The 17,962-nt window shown below is 52.9% G+C and overlaps 5 protein-coding genes across 5 annotated transcripts; 4 read left to right on the top strand and 1 right to left on the bottom strand.

Annotated features, from left to right (window-relative positions):
- The first annotated feature begins 296 nt into the window (after window positions 1–296).
- Window positions 297–2,330, top strand: SEPMUDRAFT_146853 (uncharacterized protein). The gene has a single exon (XM_016903909.1). It carries the CDS (start codon window positions 926–928, stop codon window positions 2,069–2,071), a length of 1,146 nt encoding a protein of 381 aa, XP_016766079.1. The 5' UTR covers window positions 297–925; the 3' UTR covers window positions 2,072–2,330.
- Window positions 2,331–2,577: 247 nt separating this feature from the next.
- SEPMUDRAFT_58909 (protein kinase) lies at window positions 2,578–4,177 on the top strand (the record flags this gene model as incomplete). The annotated part of the gene is made up of 1 exon (XM_016909480.1): window positions 2,578–4,177. The coding sequence occupies one exon, from the start codon at window positions 2,578–2,580 to the stop codon at window positions 3,373–3,375; it is 798 nt and encodes a 265-aa protein (XP_016766078.1). The 3' UTR covers window positions 3,376–4,177.
- A 972-nt stretch (window positions 4,178–5,149) lies between these two features.
- SEPMUDRAFT_146852 (uncharacterized protein) lies at window positions 5,150–6,564 on the top strand. Its single transcript, XM_016903908.1, has 2 exons — window positions 5,150–5,557; window positions 5,610–6,564. The coding sequence occupies exons 1-2, from the start codon at window positions 5,281–5,283 to the stop codon at window positions 6,242–6,244; spliced, it is 912 nt and encodes a 303-aa protein (XP_016766077.1). The 5' UTR covers window positions 5,150–5,280; the 3' UTR covers window positions 6,245–6,564.
- A 944-nt stretch (window positions 6,565–7,508) lies between these two features.
- On the bottom strand, window positions 7,509–13,123 carry SEPMUDRAFT_58907 (uncharacterized protein). Its single transcript, XM_016909479.1, has 4 exons — window positions 12,930–13,123; window positions 12,635–12,857; window positions 9,201–12,573; window positions 7,509–9,148 (listed from the first exon to the last, which is right to left on the bottom strand). Exons 1-4 carry the CDS (start codon window positions 13,021–13,023, stop codon window positions 7,874–7,876), a joined length of 4,965 nt encoding a protein of 1,654 aa, XP_016766076.1. The 5' UTR covers window positions 13,024–13,123; the 3' UTR covers window positions 7,509–7,873.
- Window positions 13,124–14,105: 982 nt separating this feature from the next.
- Window positions 14,106–15,863, top strand: SEPMUDRAFT_130602 (P-loop containing nucleoside triphosphate hydrolase protein; the record flags this gene model as incomplete). The annotated part of the gene is made up of 3 exons (XM_016902366.1): window positions 14,106–14,202; window positions 14,275–15,461; window positions 15,515–15,863. 3 exons carry the CDS (start codon window positions 14,106–14,108, stop codon window positions 15,542–15,544), a joined length of 1,314 nt encoding a protein of 437 aa, XP_016766075.1. The 3' UTR covers window positions 15,545–15,863.
- Between the last annotated feature and the right edge of the window lie 2,099 nt (window positions 15,864–17,962).

Raw genomic sequence — 17,962 nt, 5'->3', positions numbered from 1 at the left:
TCGATAGAAGTCGTACCTCCTACCTCCTACCCTACCTCCTAGGAGGTAGGTGGTAGCGCCGCACACTTCCCGCTGTCTCTCCCTCCCTCTCTTTCTGTCTCTTTCTCGGTCTGTGGCGGGCCGTTTTATCCAGACCTCGCTGTGCCGCATCGTTCGGAGCCGATACCTCCTAGGGTTGATCACCTGCGAAGTGGTCACATCCGCCTCCCACACTGCTGGAGGTACCGTACCTCGTAGAATAGTATAGTTCGTCGTCTCTCCAGCTGAACGTCGCGCTGCATGTGCATTTCTGCGCCCGAGTCCCTCGCCGTTGAGTCATCGGACTGGGAGCGCTCGGATGACGCCTGACATCCGGTCATATTACTGCCAGTGTTATAAGTCTTTGCGCTGGCGGTGAACCTGCGGGCACTGCACCGGGCGTTGGCATCGAAACCACAAACAACCACACCTACCTGAGTATCGTATATGTTTGCCCGACGCACGCTTCCTGTGCTGATCTGAACAACGCGGAGTGTGTTGGGATCAACCTCGAGCGACACGCACCAGACAAGCACTCGAGCGCGCGGTGGTGTAACAGCTGGAGGCCTCAGCAGCGACGCTAAAAAGCGATAGAACTAGTGGCACTCGCTCCTTCCTCCACTTTGACTCTGGTTCATGTGGAGTACTGCAGGCAGCAAGCACACCGACACGGCGACACCCTTCCTTCCGCTTCTCTTTCCTCCTTCTCAACATCGTGGCGGCGGCGACGCTGCTGTGATCATTCCGGCACAGGTGAACGACCAAACACTTTATCTGTACTCCTGGCTGGCATTGAGAAACGACACCACGCCGCTCCAGCCAAGGAACCCCTCTTTCGTCGCAAGGCGCAAGCATCCTGTTGCGTTGGCGTCACACACCTGCATAGGACTACGGCCAAGCTCCGGCAATGGCCACCACCAGCATCAATACTGCTCCGGCCACGGCTACGACGTATGTATTCCATTCCGGTGATCGCGGGCATGATGGATTCGCAGAACCAGAGAGCCCCGTCGAAGGGCACCGCTCAGGAAGCATAGACTCCTTGGACTCGCTGGCGCTGCCCAAGTTGCGGCCTGAGACTAGTCTGATTGCAACGGAGCCGTCAACGTCGACCCTGCCGCAGGGCTACTTCAACAGTACGAAAAACGTTGCACTACCCGTGACTGTCAGTCGCAATCGCTCCCCATATTCGAGAACCCACCTCCGTTCGCGGTCCAGCGGAGCCACTCTGAGCGCGCCAGTCATGACGAGAGCACATTCCAGTCCCGCCGCGCATTCTGCCAACCGTACCCTCGAACTGCATACTCTGTCTACCGGCGCACTCACATCGAGCAGTCCTATGCGATCGCCGGCACGACAACGTTCACCATTTCGGCCGGCAGAAGAAGCTTCATACAATCCCCCTCCTCCACCTCGATCGCCCGGCTGGTTCGAGTCACCCAGCGCAGGAGGCGCGATTGAGGCCATCCAAGAAGATAGCGAGTTAGACATTACACCGCGACAGACCACTCCCACTTACGCCATGCCGTTCGTGCGGTCTTCGTCTTTGCGTCGACGGCCGGCGAGTCCGCTGCATAATGTTACCAACGCAACACCGTCGACGTCCATGCCAGGCAGCCATCTGGAGAACAGCAGCATATCAGTCGCATCTTCGCGCTCAAGTTCTCCGTCGCTGGGTCCCCTGCGATTTAACGAGACGTACCCTTCCTTACATCATTACGCCAGTACTTCTTCCCTGTTCAGCATACCTTCATCCACTCCTACCTCACAACGCTCCCGATCTCCCTCGATAAGCTCGTTGGATACGATCGAGGACGCGCCAGACATGGAGCAGGAAGCAATTGAGGCAGACAGGATTGAGAAATTGAAGTTGGCAGCCGAGAGGGCTGCAAAAGGGGAAGAGGATGACGATAGCCCTCGACGACGCAGCAGTCTGGATGGGCCCCGAGGATTCGGTTTCAACAGAGGCGGCAACCGTGAACGTAAGCGTTGGTCAGTCTGTGGAGGAGAAAGGCGAGTTGACCTCGACCTGGATACGATATGGGAGGATTGATAAAAGCCCTTGGTTAAGTGCTTGCTTGGGAAGTTGGCATTGAATGGAAACACCTAGGGTACTTTCACCCCTCATGGATGGTGATTGACGTGGCATGTCCTCTGACGTTTGTGTTCTTGGGCTGGAGGGCAGGTGTTTTATGGAGCTGGAAGTTTCTGGGATTGCCCTATTATTGTATATTGAGATACCCACGCCGCTGATATGGCGCGCGCAGTCATGTCATAGAGCGTATGCAAGGGGATGCGAAGTAGTCAAGCTGTATCGAATACCTATAATCTGTTCACTGTCCACGATCCAACACCCTGAACTCTGGTAACACAATTGGTCTTTCACATGCTGTATCGGGTGACTTGCCGCTGCCCCACCCGACTTTAAATTCTACCTACCAGGTACCATACTACCTTGGGTACCTATGGTGAACCATGACATACCTTACTTACTTTCCACTCCTACAACAAGATACAACCACCACCACCACCACCTCTCCACTCTAGTCAACCCTCAACATGACAGAACACATTCATTTCCTCCCTCCACCCTTCACCAACTCTCCCGAAACCTTCCAACTCATCACCCAAGGCGCCGAAGCTCTCGTCTACAAAACCTCCTTCCTCTCCCCCGACTGCCCCGCCGCGCTCAAAATCCGCCCGATCAAAACGTGGAGGCATCCCACTCTCGACAAGCGATTGACGAAACAGAGAATCACCGCTGAAGCGCGCGTGTTGGTCAAGTGTCTGCGAGAAGGGATTCAAGTGCCGAGAGTGCTGGGGGCGGATTGGGAATTTGGCTGGTTGGCGCTGGAGTGGATTGAGGGAAGGACTGTGAAGCAGGTTATACGAGAGAGGAAGGTTGGAGTGGAACAGGATGAGGAGGGGTTGGTGGGGTTGTTGAGGAGGATTGGAGAGGTGGTTGGGGGGTTGCATGCTAAGGGTGTTGTTCATGGGGATTTGACGACTAGTAATATGATGTTGAGACCTGCTACTGCTATTGCGACTTCTTCTCCTCTTCCTCCTCCTCTTCGTGGAAATGGGGAAGAAGAGAGCGGTCAGGGTGGTTTCTCGCTGGAAGGAGATATTGTGCTAATCGACTTTGGTTTGGCAAGTCAGTCTGCGACGCAAGAAGAGGATCGTGCTGTGGATCTTTATGTTCTGGAGAGGGCGTTTGGGAGCACGCATCCTAAAGAGGAAGAGCTATTTAGTGTGGTCCTTACAGCATATGGCTCCGCTTATAAGGGCGCAAAGAGTACGTTGAAGAGGCTGGAGGATGTGCGGATGAGGGGAAGGAAGAAGAGTATGCTGGGATGAAAACTTTGACATCTGAATATTGCTCTGAAGGTGGTACTCATTTCCATGGGACCTTTACGAGCTTCTGATACTGCTTTTCTTGGCTCTCGCAGCAACAGATGGCCAATTGTCTGGAGACTTTTGGCTGCGGAACTCCATCGCAAGGCAGTTCGGCTGGGACCTTGCCTCGCCATCCTTGAAATCGTGCCGCTTCTATCATGAGTATACCACTCGGTCGGTCTCGAGCCATGAGTGGGCGGCGGCTCGGCTTCGCCGGATTCTGGAGTTCTGGCTTGCACAAGATCAATCATTCCCTGCTGAAGAGGGCCAGAACGCGGAGAGAAGACCGGGTCTGCTCGTGATTGAGCTGGCGACGAAAGAGCCATGCACAGGCGAAGAGAACATGCTGCTAGATTGCTATTTCCTCGCTTGGAAACAACGCCGCGTCACCAACCACGGTGCTCTCGTAATTAGAAGACAGAGCCGGGAGTGACCCATCGTCTGTCAACCAGAAAATCTGACCTGCGTCCTAATCACTGGTGTGTGTCTCGTAGCCGAGGTCCCATCGAGAAGAACAGACTTAGATTCGCAGGCGGATTGAGTGCCGCGCTCGTACTCTCTAAAATGGCGTTCAATTGCATACATGGACCAGGTGGGCAGGAAAGAAGAGAAACTTGAAAATTTGTCCAAACGACATCAACCTCCCCACTGACATCATGTTTCACAAGAGCCACGGTTCCTTTCGCAGAAAAATATGTGGTCTGAGTGCCTGTTAAGAGATTTGCACTGACGCCTCCTCTGCTGCTATAGAACAGAAATCCTCAAACAACAGAAATCCTCAAACAAAGTCTGCGACGTGCGGACTCCTGCAACCTTCTAGAACGGCACCTCCAAAAGACAGAGCGCACCGCATAGCTGGGTGGTTGGCGCGACTTAGCGTGGTATAGACATTCAAGACTACCGCAATCGACGAGGTCCGTGCGAAGTTTCAATGCCCAAAAAGAATCTGGTTCGACGCCGTATAGAAACTTGCTTTTTGAAGAGCAGCACTGGAGACCCATACCTCCATCAAATGCCCGCTTACTTTTACGCAATATTCGGTAATGGAGTTCCGACGGCGCCGGGCGATGCGCACATCTTTCGGGGCCCACGACTCGACAACCACATACTACCAGCTGCGATCGCACGGCCCGAGCACTCGTGTGACAGCCAGCCCAACGAAGGACACTGAATCGCGGAGAGGGTCTTGACGCCCTGTGCCCCTGTATCGCCTGTATCGCTCTATGATTCGACGACCTCATCATGCCGTGCCCATCATCACCGCGTGGGTGTCTATCTTGAGCCCGCTGCCCAACACCGGCGGCCCTGCCCTATGCACGGAATGGTGGCAGCACGGCAGGCTAGTAAGTATGATCGCCACCCATCATATGAGGTACTCATCTGGCAGTTATCTTATGCGCCAGATTGCTATAGCCCGCGCTTTGCCTGCCCCCACAGTTCGCGACACCAACTGTGTCGAGTGCCATGGCATCCTAGTCAATCCATAGCAGTGACGGCATTCTCTTCATTTTGGGTTGAGAGGAACACCCTGCAGCTGTGACCATGTTAGACCAGGTCTACCTTCAGCAAGCGAGAGAGACTCACCAGACTTCCTGTCTTCAACACCAGATCGTTGCACCGGCTCCTCCATCGCGGATTGCTCTATCCTTCCATTAACACTATCGTTTCCCCAGACAGGTCCCCCCTCGCCAACTCTTTTTCCTAGCCTCGCATCACGTTTTACTTAACTGCCTGTTGCCTTGCTCTCTATCTCTTTTTCCCTCTCAGGTTGGGCTCCCTCTTGACATGTGCTCGCGCTGAGAAGATTGTGCGAGAGAGAGAGAGAGGTGGTCACTACTCCAAGGACGACGTTGACAGCACATCGATATGCGGACTGCAACCGTGACTCTGCTGCTTACGAGCGCCTCTGCTATACTAGCGGCGACAACTCCACAACAATGCTACTTCCCTGACGGATCAGAATCCACTCACACTCCGTGCAATGCGACAGCCGCTGCCGCCAAGGGAGGCTTTTCAGCGTGTTGCTCGGATACCTCATACTGCATGGACAATGGCCTATGTCTGGAAGCAGGAATCTTGACGAGGATGAGTTGTACGGACAAGACATTTGCAGACACAACTTGCCCCCAATACTGTAACACAGGTGGGTTCCAACACAAAACTATGTTAAACAGCGGCCACTGACGGTCTTGCAGACAACATGGGCGATCCGTACGAACTCACGCCATGTACAGCCACGACATTCACTTGTGGTCTCTCGCCAGCCAACTGCAGCGTCGCCACCACAGTATTTCCCGTCACGGACCTCAAAAACATCGTACTCCAAGCCGATCAACTAGTTACCGCCATGTCAGCCGCAGGCATAGCGACAGCATCCGTAGATCCCACGGTATCCCCGACAGAGACCGTGCCCGTTCTCACAGTGACGGCGACAGGAGATCTCAAACCAGCCAATCCTGCCTTGCAATACACAACAGGCCAATTAGTCGGCGTCGGAGCCGGAGTGGGCATCCCCATGGCATTGGCAATTGGCGTCTTATCATTCTTCCTCCTTCGAGAAAAGAAGAAGCATAAGATTAGCGAAATCAACGAAGGTGGATTCCGACCCGCACCTCCCACCATGGAAACGAGAGACGGGAACAGTTGGTCGGCTTGGTCCGAGACGACCAAAGTGGGAGGGACTTCTGATTATGGACGACGACCGTCGAAATCGAATACGCACCATCTTCAGGATCTTGATGGTGAAGGTCGCGATCGTAATCAGTTCTCTGCGCAGCACTCTAGTAATGCGCCCGACGGAACTTGGAGGAGTAATGATAATATGATATGATATGGTATGACACGATAGGAAAGAAGTAATTTGAAGCAATTTTCGATTCGACGAGGCAGCTCCTAGTACATTTCGGACTTGTTCTTGTCATCATCATCATCATCACCATCACCATCACCATCAATATCATTAATTCCTCGACACCATTCGTCCTGGCCTGCATCTTCCTGCTCCGCCTCGCCCCAGCCTCGACTTCAACGCTTCCATGAATAATAACAATAACGACACGACCAACTACCACCGCCACCGCCCCCGCCACCAAACGACGCACCATGTCATGGAATGGAAAACCTGTTCAGAGAAAATTCCCACCACCACGAAGCAATAGAAAAAGAATCCCCAGAGAATGAAGCTACAGCGAACAGGACCTTCTATCTTCCCCCCATCCCCCTCTTCGAAGAAGAAGAAGAAAAAGACGAAGAAGAAGACGAGGCAAACGACGACAGCAAAGTAATTGCAGATGGTCCCACAGCAGAACAAACAACTTTTACCACCACTCAGTTCCTACTACTACTACTACCACTACCGCCACCGCCACCCATTACCAAAAAATGTTCAACAAGACAGATTCCATTGGTTTATTGCTATGGAGCATTATTCGACAATCATCATCATCTTCAACATTTAATCCAATAATTATTATCATTATTACTATTACTATTCCTATTCAAATCCACTTTAGCAAAAAGGGGACGAAAAGCAATTCACTTTGATCATTATCATCAATTATCAATTATCATTATATTCATTATTAGTATCATTCATCATTATATCCATCAATCGTCAATCCATCATCAGATTTATATGAACTATTATTTCTATTCATTGTCAGAAAGGCATACCTACCTAGGATCGAGTGGGCGAAGTAGCGGTTGGGGGGATTTTTTTTTTCTTTGAAAATCTCGAACATATATGTTTTCGGGTAGGAGTAGCGCTTTGATATTTCTTTTTTCACCTACGAGGGCAAACCAGAGTTGGATTCTAGTTTGTAGATTTTTCTTTTGACGCGATACTGAATGGCTACCCAATAAAATCGGTAGGCGGGCATTCTGTCTGGTGCGGAGGAATATACCAGTCTCATATTGATCCCATGTGGTGCTTGTGATCCTTCGTTATCAAAGTCGACAGGGGAAAGGAAAGAAGAGTGCAGCTCGCTCCTCCTTTGACGGGTAGAACTTACCTGGTATGTGTGGATTAGCCGATGCAGCTGCGCTATTGTCTTTGCTCCAGAATAATGCTATGCTGCAGTCAAGTGCATATACGGGGGGAATTGGTGAATTTCCTTGTTTCATACTATCCCACCTCTAACATAAAACCAGCCATCATAACATCTCTATAGCAGAGCGCAGGATCAAATAGACGCTCTTCTCAATCGTTGGTAGGCTCCCATGACCTCTCCGTCCCACTCGGAACCAGTGTATCGTAGCACGCACCGAGTCTTTTCGTCCCCCAGTTGCCCCTAGAGCATCATGCCATGAGTAGTAGACAGCAGCGAAGCCAGCGCCATGCTCATTCCGTTGCAATGATATTTTGTACAGTATTACATCAACACTTGTTCCTTCCTCTGCGAGCTCATTACGAACCATGCAACGTGCCTCAGTGGGTTCAAGAGTAACGAGAAGAAGCATCTCAAGACCTCCACCGAGTGGAGGCAGTGGCATTGGCATTGGCATTGGCATTGGCGTTGGCATTTGCCTCGCGAGCCGCCATGGCTGCCAAATTCGCAGCAGCAGCAGTTCCGCTTGCCACTCGTTGTTGCTGTGTCGTACCTACAGCAGCTGAAGCAGCACTGTTGACAGGCACCCCTTGACTGGCTCTCTTTGTAGCAGTAGGTCCATGAGCAGTGCTAGTCTTTCGTATGTGATCAGAAGTCTGGACACGTTTCGAAGGAGAACCGAGTGTAGGCTGTGCTACAGAGACACCACTGCGGACTGCGGTCTGAGGTGTCTCTGGCAAAGGTCGAGTTCGCTCCTTGGGCGCCGGGGTTGCGGAAACTTGCTGTTGAGCAAAAGCATTGCCTGTGCCGGAGGGGGTGGCCGCAGTGGTGTGAACTCGTTTGATGGGGCTCGGTACCCCGTTGGTGCCACTGCCAGCAGGGACAGCAGCTGTGGATCGCACTCGTGCCGCTCTCCTCGCCTCTTCCGGGATCCCTGGACGCTGGTTCATGGGCTGGTTCGTGATAAATGGATGATTGATCGCGTCCTGAGGTTTGAGTCGTCGGTCAGGGTCCCAACGCAAGCACCTGGTGATGAAGTCCAGGAAGGCTTCGTCCTCCGACTTGAGTGCCTGTGATAACGTTTTAGAACTAGGCCGCCTTCGTCGGCCCTTGCTGCTGACGGTCACGCGAGGCTTCCCAACGGAATCGAAAAACAACTTCTTCCTTGTACACCGCTCCACGAGATGTCGATCTGGAGGTCCGAAAATTTCCATAATGCATGCAAGTTGTTCCTGCTCATTCTCTCCGGGGAAGAGCGGATACCCGGTCCAGAGTTCAGCCAGAATGCATCCGAGTGACCACATATCAATTCCCAAACCATAGCTGCTGCCCAGGATGACCTCCGGACTGCGATAGAATCGCGATTGAATATACGTATACACTTTTTCTTCTTCTTTGCAACTGCTGCCAAAATCGATGACGCGGCAGTCGGCTTTCCGCGCTTCACACAGGAGGATATTCTCGGGCTTGAGATCACAGTGGATGATCCGCTTGTTCTGGAGCAGAACCAGGCATGCGAGCAGCTGCCGTGAAAATCTTCGGATCAGAGGCAGCGAGAAGCCAGTAAAGTTGTGAGCCCGGATGAGCTCGTATAGGTTGATGCTGAGGCATGGCGTGACGATGCAGAGATGCGATCTGAAATAGAAGGACGATGTTATCGAAAGCGTGGCGTGTGCGCCATCAGGATCCTGTCGGTAGTCAGTAAATGTAGCGTGCCCGTATAGTGACCAATGTACGTACCCATTCCCTCAGACGGCTAAGAATGCTGACCTCCACCAGAGCTTGCTGATGGAATCTCTTCTTATTCCTAATGATCTTAATGGCGACAATACCGCCTTCCTTGTGATCAACGCAGCGGACGACTTGTCCGAAGCTACCCTTACCAAGTACGTCGACGACTTCGTATCGGTAGGCGAGGTGATCCCCAGTCACAATGTTGTAATCGCCGCGCTCGTCGTCATAGCCATAATTACCAGACTTATCTTTATCCCCTGAAGCTGGCGACAGGCTGCCAACGATTTTGCGTGCAGACTTGCTGCCCGTGAAGTAAATGCCCTCTTTCTCGAAGTCTACAATCTCGCCACGCTCGAAGATGTTCAGTGTACAGTTCCGATCGTGCAGCACGCGCTCTGGCGACATTGGCGAGCGTGCAAGAGCTCGCTTCTTGAGTTCTTCGCTCTCGCGAGCAGCTGTGTCCACATCGCGTCGCTTCTGTGAAAGTCGGCGCATTTCCTCATCAGCTGCAAGATCATCTTTGTCCTTGACAATCGCAGACAGAGTCGGCACCACTGAAGACGTCTTTCGAGTTGTGGCAGTAGGCACTGTTTTGGAAGCAGCCGCTCTGGTAGAGGAATTGGTGATACTCCAACTTGTAGACCTATGAGTAGGGGCCACTGGTTGTGGCTGTTCGCTATGCTGGCTCTTCGTCTTGGGCATCGCAGGAATGTCGTGGAGGTTGGCAGAATTCGCGTTTGCGATGGCTTGGGTCGATACCGCTCCTGACTTCCGGCGTATGGAGTCCGTGCTGGGCCGCGATGTGCTCGCAGGAATGGAAGGAATCTCACCTGTCCATGTGGCACTGGCTGGCAGTCTCGGTGGCGGCATCTCGCTTTGGCGCTTCTGCAGCTTGCTTTTCTCCTTCTCCGATACAGGCCCGTCTTGCGAACTTGGCTTGGCGTCCAGCTGATTATTGCCCTTGCTGCTACTCCTGTGCCAGCCGAGGGATAGCTTTCGTCGCAAGCCGCCGCTAGAGCTGTCCTTCTTCGAGTCCGCCGATCCAGTTTCTGCTGTTGGACTGTCAAAAGACGAGGGCGTCTCCACGGTTTTGTAAGAGGTATCAGTCCCACTCCGGCTCGGCCGAGGACCTGAAGGCTTGTGCTGTGCCGGATCTTGCACCTGATAGTTTTGGAATTTGCCCAAGGTAAAGTCGCCACTTGTAAAGTCACCACTAGGTCTTGGTCGGTGGGCTCTTGCGAATTCGGTCGACCTTTTGGGAAGCGAACCAGAGGAGAACGGGGTGATGGCATTGCGCTGGGCAGACGCAGGGATGGGCACACCGCTACCAGTGAATTCGGCGTCGCTATCTTCGAAGAATTTTGTCGTATGATCATCAAGCTGCATGAGGTCACGAAGAGCGAAGTGAGACGTTGAGCTTCGAACCGCCTTTTGTTTGGCGGCTTCATCTTCCTGTCGTCGGAAAAACGTTGCCTTACTCGCAGTCATGGGCGTCGAGGGGGTCTTAGCAATGCGTTTGGGCTCTGGTGTTTGAGATAAATTGAAGCTGTCCTCGAATGTCAGGTCTTGACTTTGACTGGCATAGCTCGCATTCCGGTCCCTGGTGGATGCATTCATGGGCATGAGATTGAGTGGTGGCAGGCGTAGTGGCTGCAAGTTGGCATTCTTGCGTCCGTTGTGGTCTTGCTGCTGCCTGGACATTCGTTGAGCAGTGGCAATGGCACTTCTCTCAATGTCGTCCATAGTGTTCATACGTTGATGCGCTCGGGCACTCTCTCCTGATTGCTTCCTTCGAGCCTCGATGTCCTGTCTCTGCGATTTCGTAGCCTGGTTGTTGTCAGACTCCGAAGTCATCAATTCGCCCTTACCGAGTAAGCCGGATTGCGAAGACCTCGACGGATTCATAAAGTACTCCTGGTGGGCCGTCTCCTTCGGGCTTTCGTAGGCCTTTGGTATCGCTGGCACCGGAGGCACCATGTCTTCATCTTCCCCATATTGCGCAGTGCTCGTGTGAGCCCCCGGGCCTTTGGAAGTTGGAAGGCGAGAAATAGAGTTGGCGGACGAGTTGGATAACGATGCATAGCTCGATTTGGTGCTGAGACTGACGCCACCATGCTGACCATATTTGCTTTCAGGTGACGCTCGTGCTGAAGTGGGGGTAGCAACGCTCGTTTTGCGTGGAATCAGACTAGGACTTTGCTGTGCAAGACGCGGCAGCTCAGGCTTCGACATTCGAAACTCTTCGGCGGGTGGAGGGGGTAGCGGAAGCTCCTTGGACGAGGATTGATTGGGAAGAGGCGGCGCTTGCATCATCGAGAGTCGCTTGAGGCGCCTTGCGTCTGTTGGGCTGATTGTGCGTGCACCGAGCCCGGAAGCCCTGCCTGATGCTGTGGACTGGCGTTTGCCAGATGAGGATGGCGTGTGAGACCGATTGGGGTTACCTTTAGATACTGGACGCATAGGGGATGTGTCTGGATATGGGTCCTGCTCTCGATACTGCCGAGGCGGCGGCTGGAGACTTTTGACCTTGTTCGCTCGCGATTGTGTGGTAGCAGTGAGAGCGCGAGGTAGCTCGGCGCCGCTCGATGCTGGAGGTTGCATTGTTGTCCTCCGTGCATTTTTGCTGAGACTGCTTGTTCTGGTCAGATTCGATCTCAGATTGGGGTCGGTAGTCGACGTTGTTAGAGGTTGGCTGAGCTTCCTGCCTTCCATCATGGACGCTATCACACCTGGTCCCAGCGATTTCCTCGGCGGTCTCGACGCAGCTCCCGCAGGCGGGGGCGCTGGTCCTGATGGAGGAGGCCCTTGCGGAGCAGCGCTTTGCCTCCTGGATCGCAGCGAGAGTTCACTAGGTGGTAGTGTGCCGGCCGCAGGTTCCTTCGGCGTGGATGTTGTCTTTGTGGGCTTACCGCCTACTACTGCACTCAGCCTCCGGCGAAAGCTTCCTTCTCTTCTCAGTCCGAGCTCTTCGCGCGCCTGCATTTTCTTGGTGCCTATAGCTGTGCCCCCTTGCGGTCCCGACGTCGTCGTGTTCTTCGACAAATTGCTGCTACTAGCTTTTGTCACCAGGGTTCTTCCAGAGTCGCTAGCTGGAAAATCGCTCAAGAGCGAAGAGCGCGACGAGTTGCCATCGTAGTTAGCAATAGAGGTTTGTACATCGTCAAAGTTGAGAGTGGGCATGAAGTCGGTCCCTGATCGCGCTTCCGACATCGCAGTCGATTCGTATGAACGGTTCGAGGAGGGTCTGTCGAAGCTGAAGCGAGGCGCATCGGCGTTCTTGCTGAAGTATGGCTCAGATGTTGCTTGCGGCAGGTACGTGCGGGAGCTGTTGGCAGAGTTAGAGATGGAAGTGACGCTTCCGTTGCTCCCACTGAAGATCCTATGCAAGCATTAGCGCTTTCTCTACCGCAATTGCACCGACCCTGAGCATGATAGCGTACCTCTTGCCCGGGCTCCCAGGATACTCTCGCGGACCACTGGGCACTCGCACATTCTCGCGCAGCGTGCTGCGCCGTCGGTGGCTCAGGCCTGATGGCTGTTCTGTCTGCGGTCGGGAAGCAGATGCCGGGATGGTTGGCTTACGAAAGGCTGAAGCGTCCTTGTGGGAATCGTCGCCGCTGGGTGTCCTTTGAAACTTCGGGTTGCGGCGTGCGAGGGGGTCAACTAGCTCATGTTCAGTACGCGCCGTTGCTGGTGCATCTGCCACGCGGTGGTGGTGGTGGTAGTAGTTCTCACCCTCGGTGCTTGTATCTTCGGAAAGCCCAGCTCCTGGCTGATCAAGATATGAAGTGCCTCGCGGCCGGGGTTGGAAGCGCGTTGCGATGTCCATGCTGGACCCGGCACGTGCGCAGCGGTCGTAAAGGGTCGTCTCAGTGTGCGTCTCGATTGGGCCGTTTGTGGGCTCACGCGGGCTGAGGAGGGCCTTCGCTCGTTCGTGGTCGTCGTCGTGGTCGTGTCGTCGTGGTACGGATGTGCTGATGGTAGACGATGCGATGCGATATGATGTACAATGAATTACCTCCTCTCTCTCTCTCGCTCTCTCTCTCTCTTTCTTTTTCTCCTCGGTGCTCCGGTTCAATGCTGCTGCTGCTGCTGCTGCTGCTACCGCGGGTCACCAGAAATCAGCTGCATCGTGGTGCCCGCACTCAATGCATCACAACAAGTAGTCAGGTTTGGAAGGTCGGTGTCGAGAGTTTGGAGTGGTGGTTGCCCAGTGGGACTAGAGTTCGATGAAACCCTGTCAGTTAGCCTCCGACACTGTTCCGCAAACACGACAGTGTCCGGGGCAGCTTCACGATCAGGATCGACAGTGCAGTCTCAGAGTGATTCGTGAGGATGGTATGGTGTGGTATGGTGTGGTATGGTATGGTATGGTGAGCGACAGCACCGCTCGCACCTTTCAGCGCAGGCGTAAGAGGGCTTAGGAGGACCAGGCGGGCAGTCTCCCGGCAGGGTTGGGCAACGAAGCTTCGATGTTCGCGTTGCCCCTGCAGCACCCTGTCGGTAAGGTAGATCAGGTCAAGTAGGTGGTTTTGGGTGTTATGATTTTAGATGCCCGCGAGTAAACACACTGTCTCATCACTGCCAGACCGACACGGACCCCCACGAAGAGAGGAAAAGCAGTCGCGGCGGCGGCGAATACTCAAAACATCGTGTAAGGTAGTTCTCATATGTTATACGCCACTGTCCGCTGGTATGTGTCCGTTCCTAGGTACCACACATAGACTACATATGCGAAGTAAAGTAAGGTACAGACAAACTCCAGTGGCGGCACAAGCGAAGTAGATCGCTCACGGAAAAGGTCATTGGGCACTCTTCTGCATCCATGTTCCACTGCGTCACAACATTGAATCGTTCTCGCACCCACCATCACCACCACCGCCGCCGCCGCCGCCGCGTGCTCCCAGGACCATGCCTCGAGATCCCCTCATCGGCCTCGTGGGCAAACCGTCCAGCGGGAAAAGCACCACGCTGAACAGCCTGACTGACACCAAAACCGCGAAAGTGGGTGCGCCTCGACTTTCCACTTGACCATCAATTAGGTGATCTGCATGTTGATCGGCGTCTGCTATTGTGCTAGGCAACTTCCCCTTTACCACCATCGACCCCAACAGGGCCATAGGCTACCTACAGATCCCATGCGCCTGCTCACGCACCTCCATTCCCGGGAATGCTCCTCCGACTCCCAACGCCCCTCCGCCGCTCTCACTGCGATGCAAACCCAACTATGGCGCATGCCAGCAAGGCACGCGAAGTGTCCCCATTGAACTGCTGGATGTCGCGGGTCTCGTGCCCGGTGCGCACGAAGGGAAAGGTCTAGGCAACAAATTCCTCGATGACCTGAGACACGCCGATGCACTGATTCATGTGGTGGACGTCAGTGGGACCACTGATGCAGAAGGCAAGGCGACGAGAGGCTATGACCCATACCAGGACATTGCATGGCTACGTTCAGAGATTGTGAACTGGGTGCTGGGCAACTTAATGTCGAGATGGGGTTCGATCAAGAGGCGACATCTGGCGGTGAAAGCGACAGCTGTGGAGACCTTACAGAACCAATTCTCGGGTTATGGGTCTACAGCCGCTGTGGTAGCAAGGACGCTGGATAAAATGGGTCTGAAAATTCCGTTGCAAGACTGGGATGATGAGACGGTGAAGAGCGTGGTCGAAGGCTTCATTGATGAGAAATTCCCGACTGTTCTGGCACTGAACAAGATCGATCACGCCGATGCTGATAAGAATGTGGCCAAAATCGCGAAGAACGTGGAAGCAGAGCGCATAGTTCTCTGTAGCGCCATCTCAGAGGTCTTTCTCCGCCGACTGGTTCAGCAAGGCTTCGTTCGCTACATACCCGGTTCCGAGTTCGTGGATACGCGAGAGGATCTGTTAGAGGCTGGCGAGGAGGACGGAGGTGGCTTGAAGGAGATGGACGATAAGCTGAAGCAGCGCATCGAGAACATGAAGGATATGGTACTGTATCGATTCGGCTCGACGGGCGTGAACCAGGTCTTGACGCGCGCCTCAGAACTTCTGGGACTGACGCCTGTCTTTCCTGTCAAGAACATCAGTACCTTTGGCACTGGCGAGGCTGGAACAGCAGGTGGTGACCGAGCTGCCGTCTTTCGCGATTGCGTGTTGGTGAAGAAGAACACCACTGTAGGTGACGTGTACAGGAAAGTGATGGGGGACGCTCCCATGGCCTATGTCGAGACGGTCGGAGGGGTGCGGATCAGCGAGAACGACATTATCGCCCCTGGGCAGAACGATGTAAGTGACGAAGAAACGTTCGGAAGTGGTTCCAAAAGCTGACTCGCATCTAGATCATATCGTTTAAAGTCGGCCGTGCATAGCAATGCCTTCCGCTGGTGAAGTGACACACTCTACTACAGCAGCTCAGTGTTAGATGCCATCAGCACTGCGAAACTATGCCGAGTGCTATATTGGCTTGCATTTCATTGCACATACCGCGCATCTCACTCGAAGCCTACCTAGGTGTGCATAGATGAGGCTAGATACGAACTGATGACATGTGAAACGCTGTCTAGGCTGAACTGACTGGATGTTTTGGGCATTGCGCCTGCATTGGTGGGACTTCAGACAAGCTGCGAAATGCAAGACTCTTAGCCATCGCTGCCGCTCCCTGCCTCGAAACTATACATAAGCCAACTGCCCCCCATCCCTTCTGTGTCTGATCACAAAACTTTTAATACTCTCACAGGAAGCAGGTCTTCCCTTGCATTCTCCTTCACACATCACCAGCAGACATACAGACCGACCGACGGACAGACACACATTCATTCAGCGAACCATGTCCACCCCATCAGCACGACCAATCGACCCATTCCGCAGGCCGGGATTCACCATCACTACGCGCAAGCTGTCGACACTCGAGCCCCATCCATATCACCTTCCTGGTTTTCCAAACATGCAACCCGACATTCACATTCCCATGTCCCCTCCGCCACGAACGAGCACGCAACCACAACCACCACCATTACGCGCTCTCATTCTACCTTCGCCACCAATAACTCCTTGGTTCCTACCGCCTCGGCCATCTCATCTCGATTCCTTTTCAGGTCCCATCTCCGGGTCAGAAATCCAGCATACTCGTCAAATGGACAATATGCCTGTGCTTCGGGTTTCGGACTTTAAGGATGTGCACCGAAGTGCTATCGCGCAATGTCATGATATTTTCGACAAGGCAGAAATGTCGAATGTTACAATGTATTCTATCTCTGCTGTGCTTCATGAGGATGAAGATGAGGCTGTTATGCCAACAATGGAAAGCGATGTTGGGAGTGAAGTGGGCTACATGGATATGGTACCTCTCACCCCCGCGACATCAGAACCAAGATCGCCACCACCTCCTCCCATCACCATTATTGATGCCACTCCGCACAGACACAACAACGAATCCACACGAAGTCACAGCCATGATGATCTGGGAGACTCTACTCCTGCACTCATGCCACCATCAACACCATCGTTGTCACCACTCCAAGCCACCACACCCAAGACCCCAAAATGCGCAACTCCCCTTACGATAGTCGACAGTCCCACAATAGAGCAAAGAATGAAGACGAATACGAAAAACAACAAGATGTTGAAAATCCAGACACCATCGAATGAAGCCCATCATTATTATCATCACCAATCCCTCTCCTCCATAACTATCTCTATCCCCACCCATCTCAGCCCATCCGCTCAACCCTCTAGTCGCCGCCTCACCCACGAAACTCGCAATCTTTCTGTAGTAGGAAGAACAGAAGACAGCGACAGTGGAAGTGGAGGAAGTGGAAGTGAAAGTGCAAATGAAAATGCAAGCACGAAGATATCCCCACGGACTATGGCAACAACAACAATTACAAGTACAAGGGAGGCACATTTTCCTCCCCCTCCTCCTCCTCACAGGGACATTATGGGTAGTATTGAGGAGGGGGAGGGGGAGGATGAGGAGAAGGATGATTACGACATGGCAAAGAGACAGGGACAGAGACAGAAGTGTATTCGCTCCTCTTGGAGAAATGATAATATTAATATCGATAACAACGACAGCAACAAGATTACAGGCTGGTGGACTGCTGTAGATGATAGGGATTTGGAAAGTGGGGGAACAAAAAATGATGAAGATAAAGGGGAAGAAGATGATGAAGATGGAAATGAGGGAAGAGGGGGGAGGGGCCTGGAATTGAGAAAGAGGCAGAGGGAGAGTAAGTTCAAAGAGGAGTTAGAATAGTCCGCGCTTGAGGCTCTTCTTTTTACTTTCTTATCTGAAAAATTCAAAGGGAGGAGGGGAGCGGGGGAAAGTCATGAGGGCGTATGAGGACAGATGGATGGGTAATGAAGAGGGAAAGGTTGGATTTGGATCTCGATGAAAAAAATGTAAATTTGTATGTTTGCACACACATTTACATATTCATAAGTGTACCTAATAAAGCATGTTCAGAAAGAAGTACCTACAGGTACAGGTATGGCAGTATAGGTACCTTTCTAGTGATGGTAATATTATATGGTTGATTTTTCTTTCTCATCATCTGACACCCATCTACTGTAGCGTAAGCCATTTCAAATTCAATTCTTTCTTCAGCTACCTACATGTACCTACCTTACCTAGTGAAACCTACAGGTACATGTACCTACTCTTCCACCCCTCCTCCTCTCTCAAGATCTCCGATCTTACTCACTCTACTCACTCATCCGAATTTCAACCTGTATCAACCTGCATTATTCCCGCCCCCCTTCCTAAGCTATCACATACATACATACAT

The sequence above is a fragment of the Sphaerulina musiva genome (assembly GCF_000320565.1).
Source record: "Sphaerulina musiva SO2202 unplaced genomic scaffold SEPMUscaffold_1, whole genome shotgun sequence".
NCBI lineage: Eukaryota > Fungi > Ascomycota > Dothideomycetes > Mycosphaerellales > Mycosphaerellaceae > Sphaerulina > Sphaerulina musiva.
Note: the sequence above shows the minus strand (reverse complement) of the source record. Positions and strands in the feature narration are given on the sequence as shown.

Excerpts from the sequence above, each read along its gene's own strand:
- SEPMUDRAFT_146853 (XM_016903909.1), top strand. The coding sequence starts at position 926 with ATGGCCACCACCAGCATCAATACTGCTCCGGCCACGGCTACGACGTAT.
- SEPMUDRAFT_58907 (XM_016909479.1), bottom strand. The coding sequence starts at position 13,023 with ATGGACATCGCAACGCGCTTCCAACCCCGGCCGCGAGGCACTTCATAT. Across the intron at positions 12,858-12,929 it reads CGAAGATACAAGCACCGAGG|TTGACCCCCTCGCACGCCGC; the intron begins GTGAGAACTACT and ends AACATGAGCTAG. Across the intron at positions 12,574-12,634 it reads CCTGGGAGCCCGGGCAAGAG|GATCTTCAGTGGGAGCAACG; the intron begins GTACGCTATCAT and ends ATGCTTGCATAG.
- SEPMUDRAFT_146852 (XM_016903908.1), top strand. The coding sequence starts at position 5,281 with ATGCGGACTGCAACCGTGACTCTGCTGCTTACGAGCGCCTCTGCTATA. Across the intron at positions 5,558-5,609 it reads CCCCCAATACTGTAACACAG|ACAACATGGGCGATCCGTAC; the intron begins GTGGGTTCCAAC and ends ACGGTCTTGCAG.